General features: G+C 36.0%; 1 protein-coding gene across 2 annotated transcripts in view; it reads right to left on the bottom strand.

Annotated features, from left to right (window-relative positions):
- Positions 1–395: 395 nt before the first annotated feature.
- SEPTIN7 (septin 7) overlaps positions 396–20,834 on the bottom strand; it is a 63,819-nt gene continuing 43,380 nt past the window's right edge. The window contains exons 5-13 of one of the 2 annotated variants that reach the window (XM_068935888.1): positions 18,044–18,161; positions 16,094–16,186; positions 14,756–14,852; positions 12,545–12,596; positions 11,493–11,618; positions 7,046–7,066; positions 4,237–4,372; positions 1,979–2,118; positions 396–1,419 (exon numbers count right to left, since the gene is read on the bottom strand). In XM_068935888.1, coding sequence (XP_068791989.1) covers positions 1,380–1,419; positions 1,979–2,118; positions 4,237–4,372; positions 7,046–7,066; positions 11,493–11,618; positions 12,545–12,596; positions 14,756–14,852; positions 16,094–16,186; positions 18,044–18,161 — 823 coding nt within the window. In that variant the 3' untranslated portion in view covers positions 396–1,379. The remainder of the gene's footprint in view (positions 1,420–1,978; positions 2,119–4,236; positions 4,373–7,045; positions 7,067–11,492; positions 11,619–12,544; positions 12,597–14,755; positions 14,853–16,093; positions 16,187–18,043; positions 18,162–20,834) is intronic. The other variant, XM_009679683.2, reaches the window with a different exon arrangement.

The following is a 20,834-nucleotide window of genomic DNA, read 5'->3' as shown; positions in this document are numbered from 1 at the left end:
AGCAGTACCGAAAGAGAGAGTAAACGTGTTTCACAGCAGCCTCTCTAGATAAACATAAAATTTTCCAAAGGCATAAAAAAAATGCCCTGCGAAAGAGGGGCCTGATCCCCCTGGAGCTATTCGGAGATAACACAGCACGTGGAGAGTTGGTGCCCTCTTCTGGGCAAGACAGGGTCTTGTTTCGGCAATTCAGAGCACACTCGATGCCTGCTTTCAGCTACTCACGGTAGTTTTTCTAACAATTCAATAAAGACATTTTCATTCCCTTAAACTAATTCCTAGACAAAGCAAAGCAGCAGGTTAATAAGGTCCAGATGGAAGAGACACAAAACTTCAAATATTTCCCAAAGTACTTGGCTACATAACTCCTTTAAGATTTCTCACACAGCAGCATGTTACATCACAACATTGTTTATTATGTGACTTTTTACAATACAAACAAAAATACAGAAATGCAGTATATGAATACAGCTAAATGCGAAACGGTGGTGTTTTTCTTGAGGCCATATTCCCATTTCTAGTAAAATAAAAGAGACTGCACACAGGTAGAAACAGGTTGGTAGTTAACTCCACAATTTTGCCTAGAAATGACCTATAAATGCATTTTCCTGCTACTTACCATAAAATGTAAAAAGGGAGTTAAAGGAAAGTTTTACTCACTGATTCCTACCATATGAAAGAAGCTATATTCTATTTAGAAGGGCCAATATATGGAAAAATATCTAAATTAAACGTTATTACAAAAATGAAGCAGTAATGAGATCCTTCTGGCTAAAGAAGTTACTAAATGAGAATAGCATATATTTAAAGAATCCAAAACATAAAAGGGTTGTTATAAAAAGCTTAGGTGCACTGTAAGCCTACAAGTTTTGTTTTTCCATGTGTACTTTTAAACAATGGAAGTGTCAAAAATAGGGTCAACTGTGTTAGACTAAATTACATTTTTGTATATGCTGCACTGAATGGAATTCTTGTATTATAATAATAGAGAAGCATCGTTTGCATCATATTATGGCAATTTATCCTTACTAAAACCGTCTAGAGTCCTTGCATTCTTGAATATCCTGTAAACCGTCAAACCACCAGAACATGATTGTACAATAGTAAAATGTTTTCTTTTGCATTAAAATGACATCTGTTTTAAAAAAAAAAAAAAAAGGAAAAAAGGTACTCAGAGCTGTTATTTTTCCAAGTACACAACACCCTAGACAATTCAAGGCATCTCATTCTCCATCAAAATTAACAAAAATTTGTCATGCTGTTAAATCCATTGCAATGGATACAACTGGTGCAAAATTGGTCAAACGGATCCAACACACACTGATGTCCAGGCTGGCATATTGGCAACTAATACATAACTGGTGGTCAAAATGATGCATTTAAAATATCTTCCCTTTCTTCTTATTCTTTTCCAAGGTTCTAAAATGATATAAAAAAAAGTTCTGTTAAATAATAAATGAATACATGTTCCGATTAAAAGAAAAAATCACTTATGTACATCTTCTAAATATGCATTTAGAAAGCCTTACTGGATGCAATACAATGTATAAAAAACTTATTATGTATGCAGTACTACTATGCAAAGTCAATCAATGCTTTTACTGGCATGTACCTTTTCAAGGACTGGGAAACTTCTTTCCTTTGGAAAGGCTTTCATTTTGGAAACTTTTAACATTTATCCTTCAGAATCCGATGCTATCTAGCTTTCAAATTCAATTCAAAATCAAATTTTTCTAGATAGATCTAGTTATGTATGGATATAGAGTTCTCCAGATTACAGCTTGCTTAAGAAGCTGGTAACATGCCCAGGATTTCTGATTTATGCTCATCTGCTGCTTCATGCAGTTCAAGATTTTTCTTAATTTTAAATGAGACCTCTTCAATGGCCAGACACTACCGAATCCTATTATCACAGGAATTTCCCTTTAACAGAAAGCTACAGAACATTACCAATAATTGCAGCAGAAATTCAATTTACCTGGAAGAATTCTGTTGTTCCAAAATACGTTGTTGAGCTTCCCAGTTGGCTTTCTCATCCTCAAACTGGCGACGCTTTTCCTCCAACTCTTTGTGCTGTGCCTCCAAATTCTTTTTCATTTGCTCGTGGCGTCGCTGCAGCTATAAGAAGTTAAGAACAGAGTTAGTAAGTGCCCAAAACACGGCAACTTCAGCAGTTGTAACAACAAGCATCTCCTCAGCAGCTTCACCAGTACGAGAAAGCTAGTTAGATCAAAAGTTCTAAGGTTACAGATATCTTTATTTAACAGAAACAAAAAGCTTATTAATCTCAAAATCCCACTTTAGAGTTAATAAAAACCTACCAAAATGCAGCCTAGGTGACAAACAGGAGCTGTAAGCTGTAGCAACTGTAAGCTTGTTGCTGTAAGCAACTACATGTGGCAAACAAAAGGAAATTCAAGAATACTTTGAAATTTGATGCAAGTTTTAAGCAAATTGTAAAAAGTGTGAGTATCAGTAATGCATAAACTGTCTTTGTCTTTGACAAAACACAGATTTTGGAAAAAACGGAAAAAAACAGATTTCAGCCTGTTCTATTAACCATATCACAGATCTGTTGGGGAAAGTATTATTATTAAATGGATTAATTTATTCACTTATTAAAAGAATATTATGGAAATGAATTGCCTAAACTGTCAGTATAAGGAGTCTCTCTTGCGAGCTTTTGTTGATGGGACACAATGAAAGACAATGAACATGCTGGATATGGGAATGGAGACACTGTCAGGAAAAGTAATTTCATTTGTGCTGTGTAACAGGGTTTTAAAAATCCGAGTTAGAAAATTCTCTTCCTCTTCTCTCTCTCTCTTCTCTTCCTTTTCTTCCTCCCTCTTGTCTTATGAAATCCCTTCAAAATATACTTCCCTTTACAGATTTTTTAACTGCTTTATACTCAGCACTGCTCTCTACTCTTCCACAGCTGGAGAAATAAAAGAGAAGCTTTTGAAGTCATGAATAGTGAAGAAAAAAATCAAAATGGAACAAAAAACAGAGAACGAATTGCAAACAATTAAAAATTGAAGTAGAGGAACGCACTCAATGAAATAATCATGAGATAGCACATATAAAACAAGAAGGAAGGCTTTTCTTTGTTTGTTTGCATATAATCGTTTAACTACAGACTTACTGCCACAGGACGTGGTGGAGGCCAGAAGTATACATGGGTTCAAAAAGACATGAGACAGAAATCCAGAAAGGATAAATCCATTCGTGACTAATTAAACACTATGATCCAGATACAACCTCTAGTTTAAATATTACCCAAAATTACTGACTGGTAGACCCTAGCATTTATATCCTTTTCCATATCTATCTATTATTGACTACTGTGAAAGAGAAAATTAGGTAGATTTATTTTTTCCTCTGATCCAGGACATCGGTTCTCCTTTATTACCTGCTCCTTGCCTCCTCATAATGCCTACACCGGCAAGCATGTTTACTGCCTTTCCAAGTCGTGCTTCCCTCAGATTTGGGGCCAAGCTGTTGTTAGGAATTTTGACAGTGTTGAACTTCTCCATGAAGCTTCCTGAGAGAAGTTGCCTTTTTAAAGCTTTAAATTCATATTCCTATTTAAATATAATTTTATACTAGTCTGTTAAAAAGAAGACTTCAAGGGTTGCTCTAAGCCCATAAAAAAAAGTTTCACTGTGAGCTCAATTTAACACCAGGAAATGAGAGAAATTAATTATCCATAATATTTATATAAAAACACTGCCAGGAACACGATCCTGCTTCTCCTTTAGTCTAGTAATTCTTATTTAGATGGTTTCTTATAGCCATTGTGTAAGAAATATTTGAACTGGTTCTTCAGTAAGCACGTTATTATTATTAAATTTGCTTAGGTAAAGCACTAAAGTTTCAAGAAATTTTTAAAGCACGTAGAATAAAAAAAGGAAGGAAATACTCCAAGGAAGCAGGTGAAAAAGATGATGACTAAGAAAGTTAAGGAGTATTTTAACTTACTGTGATTGATGGAAAAAACAAAAAAACCACCACCAAAAGCATGCATGTGAACATACAAATTACATGTTAAGTTTGTGTTTATACCATTTCAAAGACAGTGATTTGGCAAAGGATAACTGTGACTTTTCTTTAAATGTAAGATCTGACTATGGAACCAATTTCTAGACGGATGTCATGTTGCAAAATCTTGCCAAAAGAACCATCTCTACACTTGTTCAGTATCAACCATATTGACATCTGAGACATTTCGATCACCTCAGCTTCAGAGTCCTTCAGTTTCTGAACTTTTTCTTTGACTTTCATCTCAAACACCTGTTCCATTTCCATTTCCATTTTTTTCATTTTGGCTACATGCTCTCTCCTTTCCTCCTCCATCTGTGCCAATGGGCTCCTGCCATAAATCCAGAACAAAGAATTAGCTAATAAGGATTTTTCGTTGTTGTTGCATTAGGACTTCTGTAGAAAACAGGATAAAAGCACTTAAGCATTAAAATGAATAATATAGCTGTACGTACTGCTACTTCGATAACAGCTTAGTATAAGCATTCATATAATAGCCTTCCCTCCCCTCCCCCCGTTTGATTTATATTATATTTAAGGTTATAATAGAAACTCTTGACTTCCTATCTTTAGCAGAACCTGGTCATGGGAAGAGAGGAAATCAAAGTTACAAGTAATTAAAAAAATATATAACAAAAAAAAAATCAGTATCTTCCAAGTGATCTTCAGGCATCATTCTCATTCCCGTTCCAATATATAAGAAAAAAGCTAACAGACAGAATCTTTATCTAGAAAAGATTAATCACAGTGTTGCAGGCAAAAGTCCCACTTTCTCTCTACATCTTCATGGTTCAAGGTGATGCTAAGTATAAAATAACATTACGAGTCTGTTGAATACCGTGGTCATTCTTCTGAACAGATAATTTTGGAAAAAAAATTGGGCAGCTGAATGTCAGTCATTCATGAAAGCATTAGTTGGAAGATTGAGCTTTAGAAAAGTATTAATAATTTTTTTAAAAAAATCTCTATGATTTTTAATTTTTCCATACATTTTAACTGATTTGCTAAATCCTACTGAATTTGGAAAATTCTGTAAGCCTGCTAGCCACATTAAAAGTGATATTGGTTTTAAATAACAAGTTTCACATTAAATATCCAGCAAATTAGGATGATTTTAATCTAGTGATGATTTCTGCGCAGTCTACTGTAACACTTTTCTGCTGTTCAAAGAGCACTCAAAAAGGAATTACTGTCCTCTTGTTTCAGTGCGAATATGTTTTTTTTAGAAATGACTAAGATTCAACTACCTTATTGGTAAGACTGAAAAAAGAATTGAATATACAGAAAACCCTAAAAATCAACAAGCAGAGTATATCTACTGTAACGTATCCAAAACTCAACCAGATCTAACTAAAATTAGAGGTGGCACGTCCAAGTCCGATCAAAAAATACTTATTTATTCTTCAGAAAATAAGCAAACTGTTCTGATTAAATTTATGCAGAAGAAGCATTCTAGAAGGAGAATGAACTGACTAGCGTTCAGAGAAGATTAAAACGTCATTAATAGTCAAAAATGCCCACTTCGATTCAGAAATTGCAACTCATTCTTGAGGAAACAGAGTTCATACGTCAAACATAGTTAAGAACTCTTTTGACTATTAATAGCTTGTTTTATCCTCTTGCTTGTCCATTTACAAGAGTTAACCAAACAGTGAAAGTAAACAAAGTTGCATGAACTCAAGGCCACGTGAACAATTTTTCAAGTATTAGTATTTTTAAATGTGCTTTAAAGGTGACAATTGGGGGTGGTGGGGGAAGAGGATGGCATTTCTACAAAAAAATTTTAACTGAACCTGAACTAATAGTTGCAAAGCTTGGATTGGCTAGTAAAATGCTTCAGTATTAGTTATGGAACCGCTCATTAGTCTAATGTTTACTTTAAGTATTCAAAAGGTCAACCGCTAGCAACTTTTGTCCAGGAAAAGAATTGGTTGAGCATAGGTCAAGTACCATAATACACACAACCAATTCACGTAACAAAAAGAGAGAGGATTTGAATAGCAGTATTTGTGTAAGCAAATCATCTGTCAAAACCTGTTTTTCATTACCAAAGTACCTTTTGGAGGTGTAAAGTTCTCAAACGTGTCTGCTCTTCAAAATTTAACCTAGGGAATAGATCTCAATACTAATGAACCATTGCTACAATTTCTACAGACTTCAAAGGGGAACAGAACCGTCCTTCTATGGATGATCTAGTAGCTATTGTCATGCAAGTCATCTTTGAGAAAATGGTAAAAATCAGTTTGCCTAGAAAGTCTAATAAGCTGACAAATGAACATTTACAGCTCAGTGCTTTACAACACAAGCCACAACTGTTATTGTTAGACAGGTCTTAAGTATTCGACATTGGTAAGAACACATTACACCCTTTACTCCAGGATAAAATAATACAGGGGACTTGAACAAAACAAAAACTCAAGAAAAAACACTAAACAAGACTGTAAAACATTTAATAAGATGTATGTTAAAACAGCCCCCTAAGATTTGCAAAAGTTAAATTGTTCTAGATATGCACAAAGTGGAACCTCTGCAAGTCAATAGCATAAAACCATGGCCAGAAAAGATTAAAATAACTAGTTTTCCAATTCAGTGAAGAGTTTCAAATTTACAGATAAGTATAATTCCACTAATTCTTTTTAAGCATCTGTATAAATACCATGGAACTACTGAGAGGCTGCAGATCCAAACCAGGGAGATTTCATAATTTATGTACTGAAACGGTCTTCTCATTGTTGAAATTTGACCAAATTTGTCTTGAGGTTTGACCAAAAAGTTTTTGAAGAGGGAGGGTTTTTACAAAGATATTTGTCACTGAAAATATTTGCAGCTTTTTAAAGTTTATGTCAGCACAGCTTTAGGAAAAAAAAACACTGGGGGGAAAAAAACAATGCCAAGAGCTGGATAACAGGAAACTGTTAAATTTGAAACATTAAACAGTAAAAGCCTTTCTGTGTTTAAAGAATTTTTGTCTTAAGTTTTTGGAAAAATTTAAATGACCACTTACATGCCTTCAACTGTGTCAAATCTAAAAAACAAAAAATACAGAGGCTTAGCTTAGCATGCTTAAATAAAACCACAAAACCGAAAAGCAATAATTAAGAAAGCAAATTCATTATTATAAATAGATTCCTAAAGCTAATTATATGCTCCCAAAAGCAAAATTTTCACAGTAGAATGAAAGACTGTTAGTTAAAGCTGGTTATATTTATTTCAAATCCAGTTAGTAAATCACTACACCATGTAAATATTAATGCAGATTTGATGTGCAAATATATTTCCAGGAACAGTTTACCTACAGCGTTCTTAAAATATGCCTGCTTTTAAAGTGATTTTAGATATTTTAGTGACATGAACAACCACTTGCTCTAAACTTTTCTTCAGAAACAAGTTTTCTGAAACCAAAGCCATCTCGAGGCTTATCTGCTCATTTAAAAAATTAGTAACAATTGTCACCTAATAAAGGACATTATATTCCAAAGTTAAGAGCGTTCCCGTGCCACAAAAAGAGCACTTTATTTCACTGGCCAGCAGAGGTCTCACAGGAGGCTGTGCTCAGCTCTGAAGAAGGCTTTATGGCAATCGTTGTTTACCCCAGAGCATGATACTTTAATCTGAGCATATGCTGTATTAGCTTTTCACTAATAACCTAAGAGGAAAAAAGTCCGATAACAAGACTCCGATATTAAGCCTCACAATACAGCTTGAAGGGCTTAATACCCTTAAAACCATTTCACATGAGTTTCTTCTCTGGTGAAAAGGAAGTGGAGAATCTCGGCTTTGTGATAAAGCTATTGAAATACTAAGAATACAGTCAAGAGGAGTGAGAAACAGTCAAAGCTTAGTAGTGAAAAGGACCTACACGCTCGGTATTTCGTTAGCCTGTGTAACAGTTTATTGAACATATCAGAGAGCCAGGGCTCATCTTTGCCATGTTCAAGATTCGCCTTTTTTTAAGCTTTATTTTAAAACTCACTAAAAAATCAATTTCAAATAGCAAAATGCAAACTGTATTTCTCTAAGAATTTTAAATTTCAGAGCAAATGCTGTTTTCAGTATATGCCGCCCAGTGCTCATGTACAATTACACTCATTCCACAGTGTGAAGAGACAAATGATCCATATACTTGAAGGCTGGTTATCCTTTGATTATTATTTTTTAAATAAATGGGATGATGTTGAAAATCTGAAGAACTCTGACATTAAACCTGAAATACAAAAAGGCTACATAACCATGAAAAATACGTTTTGTATTTCTTATAGGCTAACTTGTTATCTGTTGAATAGTTGATTACAGTTTCAAAGCAAGGGAGAAATCACACGAAATTAACTGGTGAACAGAAGGAATTGCTTCAGTTCATCTGCACAGTATTATTAAAACTTGTGGCATGTGTTTCTATCTGTTTTCATCCTTGTTTTTTGTTCAAAGGAAAAAGTTAACAGCTGCATGAGAAATAAAGATCTGCTAAGATCATAAAAATATAGCCGTTTCAAAGGTACAAAAGGTCAATCCAGTCTCCAACAGCAGCCACCACGATACACTTTTGGAAAAGTACCAGAACCACAGCACATCTATCGCCTCTTGGTATAGCCTCCCAGCTTATAAAACCCCAGCAGCTAAGGAGTTCCCAGAGCCAGAGGTTGCATCTGTTTACCAATAGGCTTGTAATGCTACCAGAGAGCATCAGAGCACGTCTCTGTCCTCTCACGAACATCCAAGACCTGCCTCCCACTAAAGAATGTGAATTCCAGAGGTCAGCTCAAATACTGCAGCATTGTGAGAGACCAGCAGTAAGCAGGCAAGCATAAAATTCCTAAGGGGATGCACAGATAAAAGTGTTCATATTTATTCTCATCTGCCTTCCAACTAATTTCCAGAAAGAAACACATGATTAGGAAAATTTTCTCTGCGCTGCTTCAACTATGCTAAATTCAAAACTAAAAGAACACAATAAAGTAAAAAGAAAGCATATTAAAGTTTAATAACATGCTGCAACTCAACATATAGATAAGGTAACATGAGAATAGCATCGGCTGCTTCATAACCAATATACTAACTCAATATTGATTATTTTAAGTCACAAAGTTAAAAGGAACAAACTCTAAAGAAAGGCTCAAAATATTCTTTACAAGTTTGCAACAGACCTCCCTATCTTTCAAAAGGCTGAATTACAAACTGTGATAGTTCATTTCTTCTCTTGAAGAAAACTGACAGCTAAGAGTTCCAGTCATACTATTTGTTCAGCTCCGAGACTCACTACTACAATGTTCTGAATGACAAATTTCAGATAGAGAAAATTGTTCCAAAAATTGCTTTTAAACTTTTAATACTTTTAATTTCAAATATTCAGGTGGGACAGCAGAGTGACCTGAGACGGCAGGAGGTAAAACAAGCAAGCACGCTTCTAAAAGCGGAGTAATCCTAGACACTCAGAGCATAAGTTTTGCTGAAAAAGTAAATCTCAGCAACGACAGCAGCAGCAACTGATGGCTGCAGGGAGGACACGCTCAGTTTTGGAACCTTCTGATAACAGGTATTTACAAGGAAAGAGCTCCTGTTTGCAATATGTAAATAAAAAAAAAAAATCACTGCATTATTCTTTTTAACAGCATACAGTCCTCAGATTAGGTAACAGACTAAGTTTGTAGATACAGATCAACACAAATCTAAGCAGGCACAACACACACAAAATTATGAAAATGTTATCACCAAAAATAAAATTTTTCCAAATCTAAGCAAAACATAGTAGGACTTGGAAAGGGAGAAAAAAATTGTTATTAAACACCACAAAACAAAAACAACATAACTTCCTCTGATATCCAAAGCAGCAATGAAAATAGTTTCATTTTTATGAGGACAACGACAGCAAGTTAGATGAATCCCCGGAGGAAATGCAGCATTTCCTACCCTATTACCTTGGCAAAGGGAAAGCAGACTCAAGCCTTTTTGCTTAAGTACGTTTTCTTCTCTCATCTGCCCACCTGCTCTCCCTTTCCAACCCATTTTGTTCTCAAACGTGCATCTTACATACCCCTCTTTCCTCCCCGCCCCCCCCGACAATTTCTACCTCATGTAGTGATTTTAGTTCTTAAAACTCCTACCCTCTCAACCAAGAGCATCATACTGTTATGAGGGTAAGGGTAGCTTAAGAAATGCTTCTAACATACTTGCTCTATGCATTCATGAATCTTGACATGTAGGGGAAGGACAACGTGGTGGCAAGAAACGTGCCAGTGAGAAGAAGAAACCACTGCGTTAGAGATGCACACATTTGAGGACTGCTCTCTCTAGGACTTGACCTCGCTTCAAACTTAACCTAAATCTGAGTGCCTGTTCGAAGAGTTGATTGAACTGACTTACACTATTATATTTTTTGTCAGTGCTGAGCAGGGAAGCCTCACATAGTCTCATGCTAGCTGAGACTAAATCATGCTCACTTAAGTCATTCTGTCACAGGCACTTTCAAAGCAATAAGACATTGCAGAACAGACACTTGCTTCGTGGAAGAAAATAGCTTTGTAACTCTCAAATGTGAATAGTAGTTATTTCTGTCTAATTTCAGAGACACTTCTGGAAAAACAGCTGTAATTTGGCACATCAATAACTCTCCAAAAACCATCATATGTTTTGGTTGAGAAAACTGTATTTAGATTCAGTATGAGTACACTTAGATATAGTATTTTCAAACATCATTGTACAGTGGAGATACAGTGGAGCCTACTTTTAAATTTTCCAATTTCATCAAGTTGGCAGACAACTCGTTGTCAAAGGTAACCAAAACATCATATCAAGCTTAAAATAACCCTGCATTGCAACTTTCCAGTCACAAAAGACAGAGGGAAAGATGATCATATTTTACAATAATTTCCCTGACATGAAAAGCAGCCTTAGAAGTTGTCAGGGCAGCCTTTCAAAGATTACAATAGCATATCCGGATTTTTATTTCTCAAGTTTCAAGTTTCTAAACAAATCTATCCTCCCTCTCAAAAATGCCCCCCACACTACTGAGTATTGAGAATTCATACCAAAGGAGACAATAACATCAGGAGAAACATATATGCCAAAACAGAAAAGCTAACACAGATAAACTTCTCAAAAAATACCCTTGAAACAAAACTTATAAAAGGAAACAGTAAACTTACAGGTTCTCTTCAGAATTAAATCTAACGAAAACCAATTACTTAACCTATTCAGTTAAGCTAGTGCAAACCTTAGTAAAGCAAAAAAAAAAAAAAAAAAGGTCAAACAAATCATAAGTAAGCCACACACAATATTCAGAACAGGACTCAGGCAATGGACCAAGGGCGTGGGAGAAGGGAGTGGGGGTGGAGGGAACAAGAAAACAAACAAAAAAACCCCCCAAAAACATCCAACGCACCAAAACAAACTTCCCCAGCCAAACAAACAACCAAAAAAAAAAGTTAGAGAGCAATACAACCTTAACGAGAACTTACTTTGTTAGCTGCCCTTTATTTTTGTTGTTGTCAACACCATTGTACGTAACAGCTGCCAGTTTTCTGCTTCTGTAGTTCTCATAATGTACGTTGTTAGTGACATCCTTCAGGTCCTGCATGTGAGTTCTGTCAATAAGTGCAATTTATAAGCTTAGCGCATGCATGAGTATGAAATACTACCTGAAAAAGTTAGCCCAGGTTCATTTTGCAGACTGACTTCATTCTATCTCTCCATTAATGTTTCATTGCCCACAAAGCTGTCACTTGTCCATTTAAATGGACAAGTCAACGTCAAGAGACAACAGAAATATCTGGCTATTTTGCGCTGAACTATTTCAAGTTTGCAGTATTCCTAACATTAATGTAGAGGATCAACATTCAGAAAAATTCTGAGTTTTATGGATAAACTTGTAACTATTTGGAGAACAGATATAAAAGCTGCATATTAAACTGTATCAGATGTGCTGAAGTTTGTCAGGCAAGGAACAACAAACATAAGCCAACACTTCCTAGGGTCTGTGTTTCAAGTCTGCCAAAAGTAAATGTAAAGTTCAAGATTAACATACAAACATTAGCCTTCTCCAGTAATCTTTCACTATCAGCTTGAAGAAAATCAAACCTTAAAAGTCAAACTTTTGCAGCAGATGTAACTTTCTAACCTGCCAGGAATACAGAAAGAACAACCTCTCAGCACCTAACAAAGGGAAGCACAGGCAGTCTCACTTGAACGAACTGCTGGCATGGAAAATTAGAACATGCCCTACAAGTAAGTGCATACAATACAAACAGTCAACTCGGGTTCCTACGGTTTTCACAATTTTCAAGGAGAAGTAAACAAAGATCAGAGAACTATTACAAAATCACCATCATCACCATGACTTGCTAGATATACGCTTAAACAAGATTTTATCATATGGAGTAAGATGTTGTTTACAATTAAAAAATATGGGGATTAATATGAACTTACTAGTCAAGTCCCACTTCCTCCAGTACGAGACCTTCCAACCTGCGAGTCGTACTAGCAAGTCTAACGTTACCTGTAAGGTACTTACCTTATCAACATGTTCCTCAGAATCGTGAAGTCACAGTGTTCACCATTTTCAACTGCAAAAGGAGATCAATTCATGTTGAGACATGAATGAAAATATGTATCTTACACAAAAGGTAAGGCTTTTAGACATCATCCGTCTATTAGGTTCATTCCAACAACACGCTCTTTCCAATCCGTCTTTACTCAAAGAGTATGTGCATTTACAGCAGAAGAGCATTAACGATATAACTGTATTGGTGAATCTTACCAGCCAAGTTCTTATGCTTCCACAAGCCATAATGGCAAACTGTACTCTGAGCTAGAATAGCAGACTAAGTTGCAGCAGCAGAAACACAGCTTTGCCAGTTTAACTAGGCACTCCTTGGGAGGCCTTGCCAGCACGGTTGTATAATTAAGGTTCAGACACTAATTGAAGACCTCAGTCTAGATCTAGCTCTGTTCAAGTTCTTCAGAAGACAGACTCATGCTTGTTCCAGCCTTTCTCCCATCACCTCAATGAAAGTCAAAAAAGTCCTTATTTTAGCGTGGATTTAATATTCATTAACTAAACAAAAGAAGGCTGTATATTCAATTTGATGCAGTTGTCTACAGATCAAAAGGGATAGGTGGCAATTGCCATAAGATTTCCACCTATTTCAGCTGTGCCTGTCATCTCATTATTGTCTTAGAAGCTGGTGCTGCAAACGGTATTTCACCGACAGATAACGAAGTAACACGAAAGGAAAACACATGCCACACTGAATCCTCTGGTGTGCAGACAGATGAGGGAAAGCACAAAGCTCCTAGCATACAAAAGGAAGGCAAGAGGCAGATTCCAAAGCGCCCCTGAAAGGGAGATGGACAATGGGGATGAGGGGGTGGGAGAAGGAGAATGAGAAGGAATTAAAAGTAACCTCAATGAACCCTACCAAAAAAAAAAAAAAAAAAAAGGGGAAGCACATACAACATGAACGCATAGATGTTATCTACACTCCTGCAGTTATTTTCTTCCACAGTTTTATGGGAACTGGGTAAGTTCCACTCACAGAGCGTATGAAATCATACCCCCAAAAAAGCATTATTTCCAAGTCTTCTGTATTTCTCTACCCCTAGGTGACAAACTCACAAAGCACTTAAGAGATCCCTTTTAGTTAGGCTGTAGTAGTTCTCTTATAAAAGCTATACAATCACACAACTGTGAAACATTTATAAGGTTTGTTCTAAAATAAAGAACAGCACCATTTTGTACGTTTCAAAATGCTAACGTAAGAGCTTTAAAATAAAGTTTGATCCTCTAGTGCAGCTGGTTTTCACTTTGTGCCAAACCTCATTTCCTGCCAGACATGCACTTCAAAGGGCTACAGCATTTCTCTTTAAAGTATTTATCCATACTGTGCTCCCCTCCCCAACGCACACACTCTGTTTTGCAACGAACTGAACTTATAGATAGTTGCCCTTGTCAGGGAGAAGCAGGCGAAAATCTTCTCCTTATTCCATATACATACACCACAAGGGAAAAAGGGCAATTGAAAAAACAATGCAAGTTTAGAGTGATTGTTTCAATACATGGTATGGTGCAAGCTTTATCCTTCACAGGGCATTTGCAATAGATGAAGAGGGTTAAAGCATAAACATAAACATGCAACCACAAACAATGGTTGCCAGAAGAATATCCAATTACCTTAGAATCTCTTCAACAGGAGTAAACAAGTTTTTAAAAGAACACAAAAAGGGAAAGATCAAAATACTCAATTCAATACAAGGTATCTTCCTGCTGTTATACCCCAGCAATTAAGATCAGTATGTTCTGGGAAAAAATAAATTCTTCCAGAAATTTTGAATTGATTTATGCTAGCCAAGCTGATCAAATCAACATTCCTAACGTGAATACCCTGGGAAAGAAGAATTTAGGAAATGAATAATTTTTATACAAAGGAAATTAAAATAAGAACACCAGCCAACAGTTGTAATTTTAGTCTTATCTTTTTACATAACAACTGCAGTAAGTTACTACAGGTTTTACAATTCCTCAGTGAAGTTTCAACAGGAATCCGCATGTAAAATTACATGTTGCCTAAACCTTTACGCTGTTCGAAGGCTGTCAGAGTAACAAAAATGTTGTGTAATAAAACTCCAGATCAAAGTACATTTAAATTAAGCATTTTAAACATTTCAAATAGAGATTAATGCCCTAATACATTTAAAATGGATACAAATAATGAGAAAGCCTTACCTTCTGCAACACCCCATGGGTACTGCCTTCCTCTAACTCTCTTGCCATTGACTTCAATGATCGTATTGCTACCTACCACAGCAAGAGGCAAACGGTCCTACAACGTAAAGTATTACTTTAAAAATCAAACATTTCTACCGCTAAAGAATAATGAAACCATGCCCAAGTATGAACTTGAGCTAGGAGAGTTAGGTGCTATAACACTGCAATGCAGCTTGCCCAAAGTCCAAGAACATATACATATTTACTGATCATTTAACCAGCTTAATTATACATATAAATATATATATATATACACACACATATATATATACACACACACACAAACACGCCACTGAAATTCCCTACACTGATGTATCCCGTAAATCTGATTAAGAAATAGACATTTTTGCTACTTAGTAAACTATACAACAAGCAAACCCTTTCCTATTTAATTAACTTGCACAGTAATGATTTATCAATTCATATTGGCTACAAGGATTATTATTTTGACTGGATCTCGTATCCAAGTTTTCAGGGATTTGCCAAAGAACTACTATAAGTTCTTGTTTTCAGCTGAAGTAACAAAGTCGCCAAGAAGGTCTTTAAACAGGTGAAAAGGAACAGCTTACAAAGTTCAATATTTGCACTTTTGTCCTTGTTTTTATTCTGCTCCTCTCCTTCAGGCTAGCAAGCCATAGTTTCAGTATATCTTCTATTTGTGCTATTTGTATTTTATCTATCCTAGGTGATTCTCACAGTAACAAAAACATAAAAGCTTTTACAGGCTATTAAAACTACAGAGAAGAAGCAAGGTTCAAGAAAAGCATGCAAAAGAATAAACCAAAAATAAGAGTAAACAAAAGTCTTTCAATAGCCTGATAGCCCATTTGATTTTCTGTAGTCATTCCTCTCCTTTCAGTGTATCAATTAGCCAGAGAGCACTTCCAAAAGCTCTAACGTATGTATCTTGTGCCACTATGTACCTTTGTCTGAAAGGCAACCCTAGCCTCCTTCAAAGTTCACAATCAAAATGTGGTAGGTGGGTAGAAGTAAAATAGGGATGGAATAAAAAAAACAAGAGTAAGTGATTATTTAAGAGTTTATTAATGGGTATGTGATTAGTGCTTTCATCCTGAATTTTAGCCGTTAATATACTGAAGTAATCTGTCTGAGAAGACAGTCATTCGTTCCCTCAGCTGAGAAACAGTGACGTTTAGAACAACCTTACATCTGATTTGATCTTCATAAAATTTTAGTAGACTCTTCAATAAAGACAATACTTTTCCCTTCTCCTGTGCCCCAAGTTCAAGGAAAATCATCCTGGAGGAAACAGTTTTTCAAAAGAAAATGCTTTACCTTTATCTTTTTAACGATCTTATTTTCTTCTTCATCATCTGTTTCTGGAAATTCATATATTTTAATTTTGTGTTCTTGGATTTCTTTCATTATCTAAAACCAAAAACATATCATTCAATTGTTTGAGGAATTCATACTTTGTAGTAACTCAAGTTTATTTTTGCTGCAACCTGATACTTCTTCTGTTCCACTTGTAAACTCTGCATTTTAAGGTGACTAAGTTGTATCATAAACGTACACACATGGTTAACACCATCTGGCTACTTCAAAGGACTATTAACATGACCATCACTCCTTAGCCAGCACAACAGGATCAGAGGCAGGCACCTCACAGCTAACACAATACTTCAAGCTGATCTACACTTAAAGGACTATCCACCTACATAAGGCAGCAAAACCAAATCATTTTTCTACAGCTAGGCAAATAGGGAGTTTTATACTCATGACATATTCCATCTGCACATGTAAAAAACTAATACAACACAACTTAGATCTCCAAACTAGTTTAGCAATGGAATACTACTTTTCTTCTTTTAAAAGAAAAAGGATTTGAATACATAACTGCAGGCATACTTCAGCTCTTTGAATACCTGCAATAGCTACTGCTGTCACTCCTGTTCTTTTCTGTTTCTGGCTCACCTGAGCATCAATCCCTTGAAGCAGGATCACCTGCCTATTTCAGTAGAACTTCTGACAGATGAACTGACTCTAGCTGCAAGTTTTAGTTGAAAAGTATTTGCGAACACCAATGAAAATGTAAGAATAACTGACAGTGCCATCAAAAATAAGCCTGTTACTGTTTTCATTTCTGACTTGTCTGAAGGTTATTTTTAAAATAAGCCTGATTAGTTTTCCAGAATTTTAGAATGGAAAAAAATATGGGACAATTTAGCTGACAGCTACACTGCAGTGCCTTGGGGATTATTTTTGGTTCATGGGTTTGCAAACTTGGAAAGAAAATAAGTTTGTAATTCATACAATGATTTATTTTAAAAGTTTGATTTGGGAAAGTCTGCCCTATGTAATGCCAACTTGTTGATAAAGCTGCGTACCTATTAATAAATATTCTGCCTCCTGCCCTCTTTTTCCTCCACATTAAGTTTTACATCAAAAAAATACATGGAATGCAACCAAAGGGGACTTCAGGTCCAGAGCATCTTGCCTAGATTTCTCCAAGGTAGAAAATACCATTTCATTTTCAGTCTTAAACCAATAGCTTTGCACAGAGCATCTCTTAATGCCAATTTCTTTTCAGAATCTGTGTGCTTTTAAACTACTACTGGGCACAGTTCAATAAAGCGAATGCCATTCTTGTCTTGCTGTGTGCCCTCCTTCTCCTCACCTTAAAATATAGGAAAGGACTAAAGGTTTTACCCTGATCACGTCGCTGAAATAAAACATAGGCTGCTGGGAGAAATTAATATCAACTTTATTCTACAAATACAGAGAATAAACCATTCCAGTTGCATCAATGTTACAATTCTCCCACTATCTTTAAAATACATTGTTAGAGTTGTTTTACAGCACAATACCAAATGGCAGGAATACTGTTACTCATGTAATGCCTGATGCACCTTCAATGTAGCATGCCAGCATGAAAGTGAATGCCTTAATACAATGAATAGTACCGTTAAATACTTTTAACACTTTTGTAATTCACCTAGATGTTCAATGTTCCCTTCTCCCTTACTGATTTTTATCTTCAGCAATGAAATATCTGATTTGCCAAGAATCATACTACACTTAAAACCTTTTCCCCTGAGGAAGAGAAGCAAGATTATTTCACCAAGAAATGTAACTAAATCTAGAGATATAAATTACTTAGCTTTGCTCTCTCAAGTTGTTGCTTCAGGGTTTACATTTAGCATATGAGAAGTTAAATCTCACCATTTCCATAAAGACCAACTTACTGAACTAGCCCATGTTGCAAATATTAACCTTTCAGCTCACCTGTTTTTTAAACTGTTGGCATTCCTCAGGTGTAAGTGTGTCTGCTTTGGCAATAAGTGGAATGATATTCACTTTTTCATGCAGGCGTTTCATAAACTCTATATCCAAAGGCTTAAGTCTGAAAGACAGTATTAAAGTCTTGCAATTTATATTTATTCATCACGAACATACAAATGAGTCAAGATTTGTCTTGACAGCTAGTCTTAAGACACTGATTTGTGAGTAATAAATGGCTGAATGAAATTCAAAAGACTACCTGCAATTGCTACAGGAAATCCTCTAGCGTTACATAACATTAGCGTAATAAGTTAAAGTTACTAATGGTCAAGATATTTCTGCTAGCTGAAATTATACTCTTTTAAGCAAGTGGTAAGTTTACTACCTTCATAGGAGTGTTCTTATGTCACCAACTGGAAGATGTTCTCATTTAAAATCTGGCTGGTAACCGTTTATGATTTTGATCCATGCTCTGTTCACATATATGGGTTTCACTTTCTGAAAGTCATGTTTTTTCATTTCTATGCTCTTTTCTGAAAGGGCGTTGCAAGTTTTTGGTTTTTTTTTTTTAACACATTAAACTGTTGAAGACAGTTAACTCTGCGGCTTGCATATAAATGAAGTATCTCATCTCTAAGTTACTGTGCATAACAAAAAGACCATTAGGAAAGTGGGTAACATATTACTTAAACAAAAAACCCACCTTCCGGGTACACAACCACCAATGTATGCCAAGCGGCTGGCTTCCTCTGCTTGCTAAAGTAAAGCCACAGATTTTGATACATTAATGCTCCAGGATTATAGCATGTTTTGTTGGCCCTAAAGGATTCACTTAAAAAATTTTAATTAAGATTATTTCCCATAAAAAAAAACAAAACTAAGATTGACAAGTAACCAAGCAAGTTAATGGTATGTTAACATGGAACATTAAAAACAGATTCGTTTATTACTCAATGTTAGCTTCTCCTCTTAAATATATACACACACAACATGTGACTGCAAATAGCATTAAGGAGATGCTGCAAAGTAGAAGTGCTTCCGAACAAAATATTTTTCAAGACAAGACAATCCTCTTGGAACAAGTTCCATAGTAATATTAGTATCACTAAAAGAGTGACACTCATTTTCCTACTGTATTTTTCAGGCCCCTATCAGAAAACAAATAAATCCCCTTCAACTCTCGTACTGTTAAAGAGAAATCTATCGAAAATAGGTTTAGGTAGACCAGTTTCGGAGAATCTCAGGACATGAGGTGGATATGCTGGCAAGGGCAATGCAAGCTTCCATGTTCCAGGAAGATAAATCCAGCCGATTTCAGCACGTTCAGCTTCATGCTAAGGTTTTTAAAGACTAATAAAACAAGACTGGCAACTACACAAGTAGCTGCTCCAAGACTAAATTTGTGGGATTTACTTCACACAAGTAACAAGCTTGATTCTTACATCACAAAGATTACACATTCCAAGGCACTTTGTAATGTGTGTCTGTGAAAAAGTTGTTTGTTTCCACAAACAAATACTGAATTTTCCAGTGCTATGAAATCCAGATGTGCTAACGATGACCACAGCATTCTGAAGTCCTAACAGGAATTGGAACTTCTCAAAGATTTATAAATACACAAAAAGCCTAACCTCTTTTTCCTGGTAAGGAAAATGCATTTAGCTGCACTTTAATATTCTGCTGGCCACTGAATTTTTCAGCTTCACAAAATGTTTCCATTAAATTGCTAACATTAACGCACATCTAGTTTAAAAGTGTTGGTTTGGCTATCCATTTATCTTAACGTGCTTTCTCTGTCCTCACTTCAAAAAGCATCAGTTTGAGGGGCAAGTGCCGGAGCAGCACAGTTCAGCACTACAGCAGCCAGGCGCTCGAGCCAAGCACCTAAGTTTGAAGGGGAGAGACTGAAGCAGGAAGCTCTTACGCAAGATCCTGGAATTGTAGGAAGAACCAGCAATTCATATCATCCCATTTAGTCACCTAGAGGCTCTCCCCTCCTTTTTCCTTCTTCTTCTAGGCCACAGTCCTCCTTCCCCCGCCCCCCAAAGCCACACACCTAAGCCATTAGTTCGGAGCTTTGTGAGGATCTTGCGAGGATGCCACCTAAAAACAAGTAGGATGCTTTCAGGTGGAAGGACTTAACCCGCAACTTTTATTCTTCACAAATTTTAACAAGCTGTTTTTCCACATACATATTAAGTCATATAGACAAATAAAAGCAGGCTCACAGTAAACACAATCATGCCCTGTTAAAAAGGAAGAGTAACCTACTCAAGGGGTTATGGCAGCCACTGTCTGCACAGGAAACAGGCTGGGAGACAGGCACCACCACAAAAAACAGGTCGGAAGTGAGTAATGTTCTTTCAGAGGAGGCAACATCCAAACGAGGAAATGAATGAGAACAGAAGCACCAGTTTTCTCAGCGCTCAGTTTGTTTCCTTAATTAGATGACAATTCCAATCATTTAATCCACTAATTGAAAGACATTACTCAAACCTATCTCAGCTTTTTTCCAAAAAGAACATGAAACACCACTGTAAAGAGCATACTCTTCTAGCTCTTAAACTCACACAAATCAGGTTTTGGCCACTACATTTGTATCTGAAGCATTACTTTTATTTTTCCTTTTAAACAATTTGCATCTCCCACTAGTTAAAAAGTTTTAACAGATAAAAGGAGAAAAAAAGACAGATGTTTTTGAAAAATCCAAAAGCTATACTCAAAAAATGTTTGGAGAGCAAAAAGGAATGCTTCACCCTCTACTTAAACATTATTATGATTTGACACAACTAAT

This window comes from Struthio camelus, chromosome 2 (assembly GCF_040807025.1).
Source record: "Struthio camelus isolate bStrCam1 chromosome 2, bStrCam1.hap1, whole genome shotgun sequence".
NCBI classification, from domain to species: domain Eukaryota; kingdom Metazoa; phylum Chordata; class Aves; order Struthioniformes; family Struthionidae; genus Struthio; species Struthio camelus.
The sequence above is the reverse complement of the archived record's forward strand: the minus strand, read 5'-3'. Positions and strand labels throughout refer to the sequence as shown.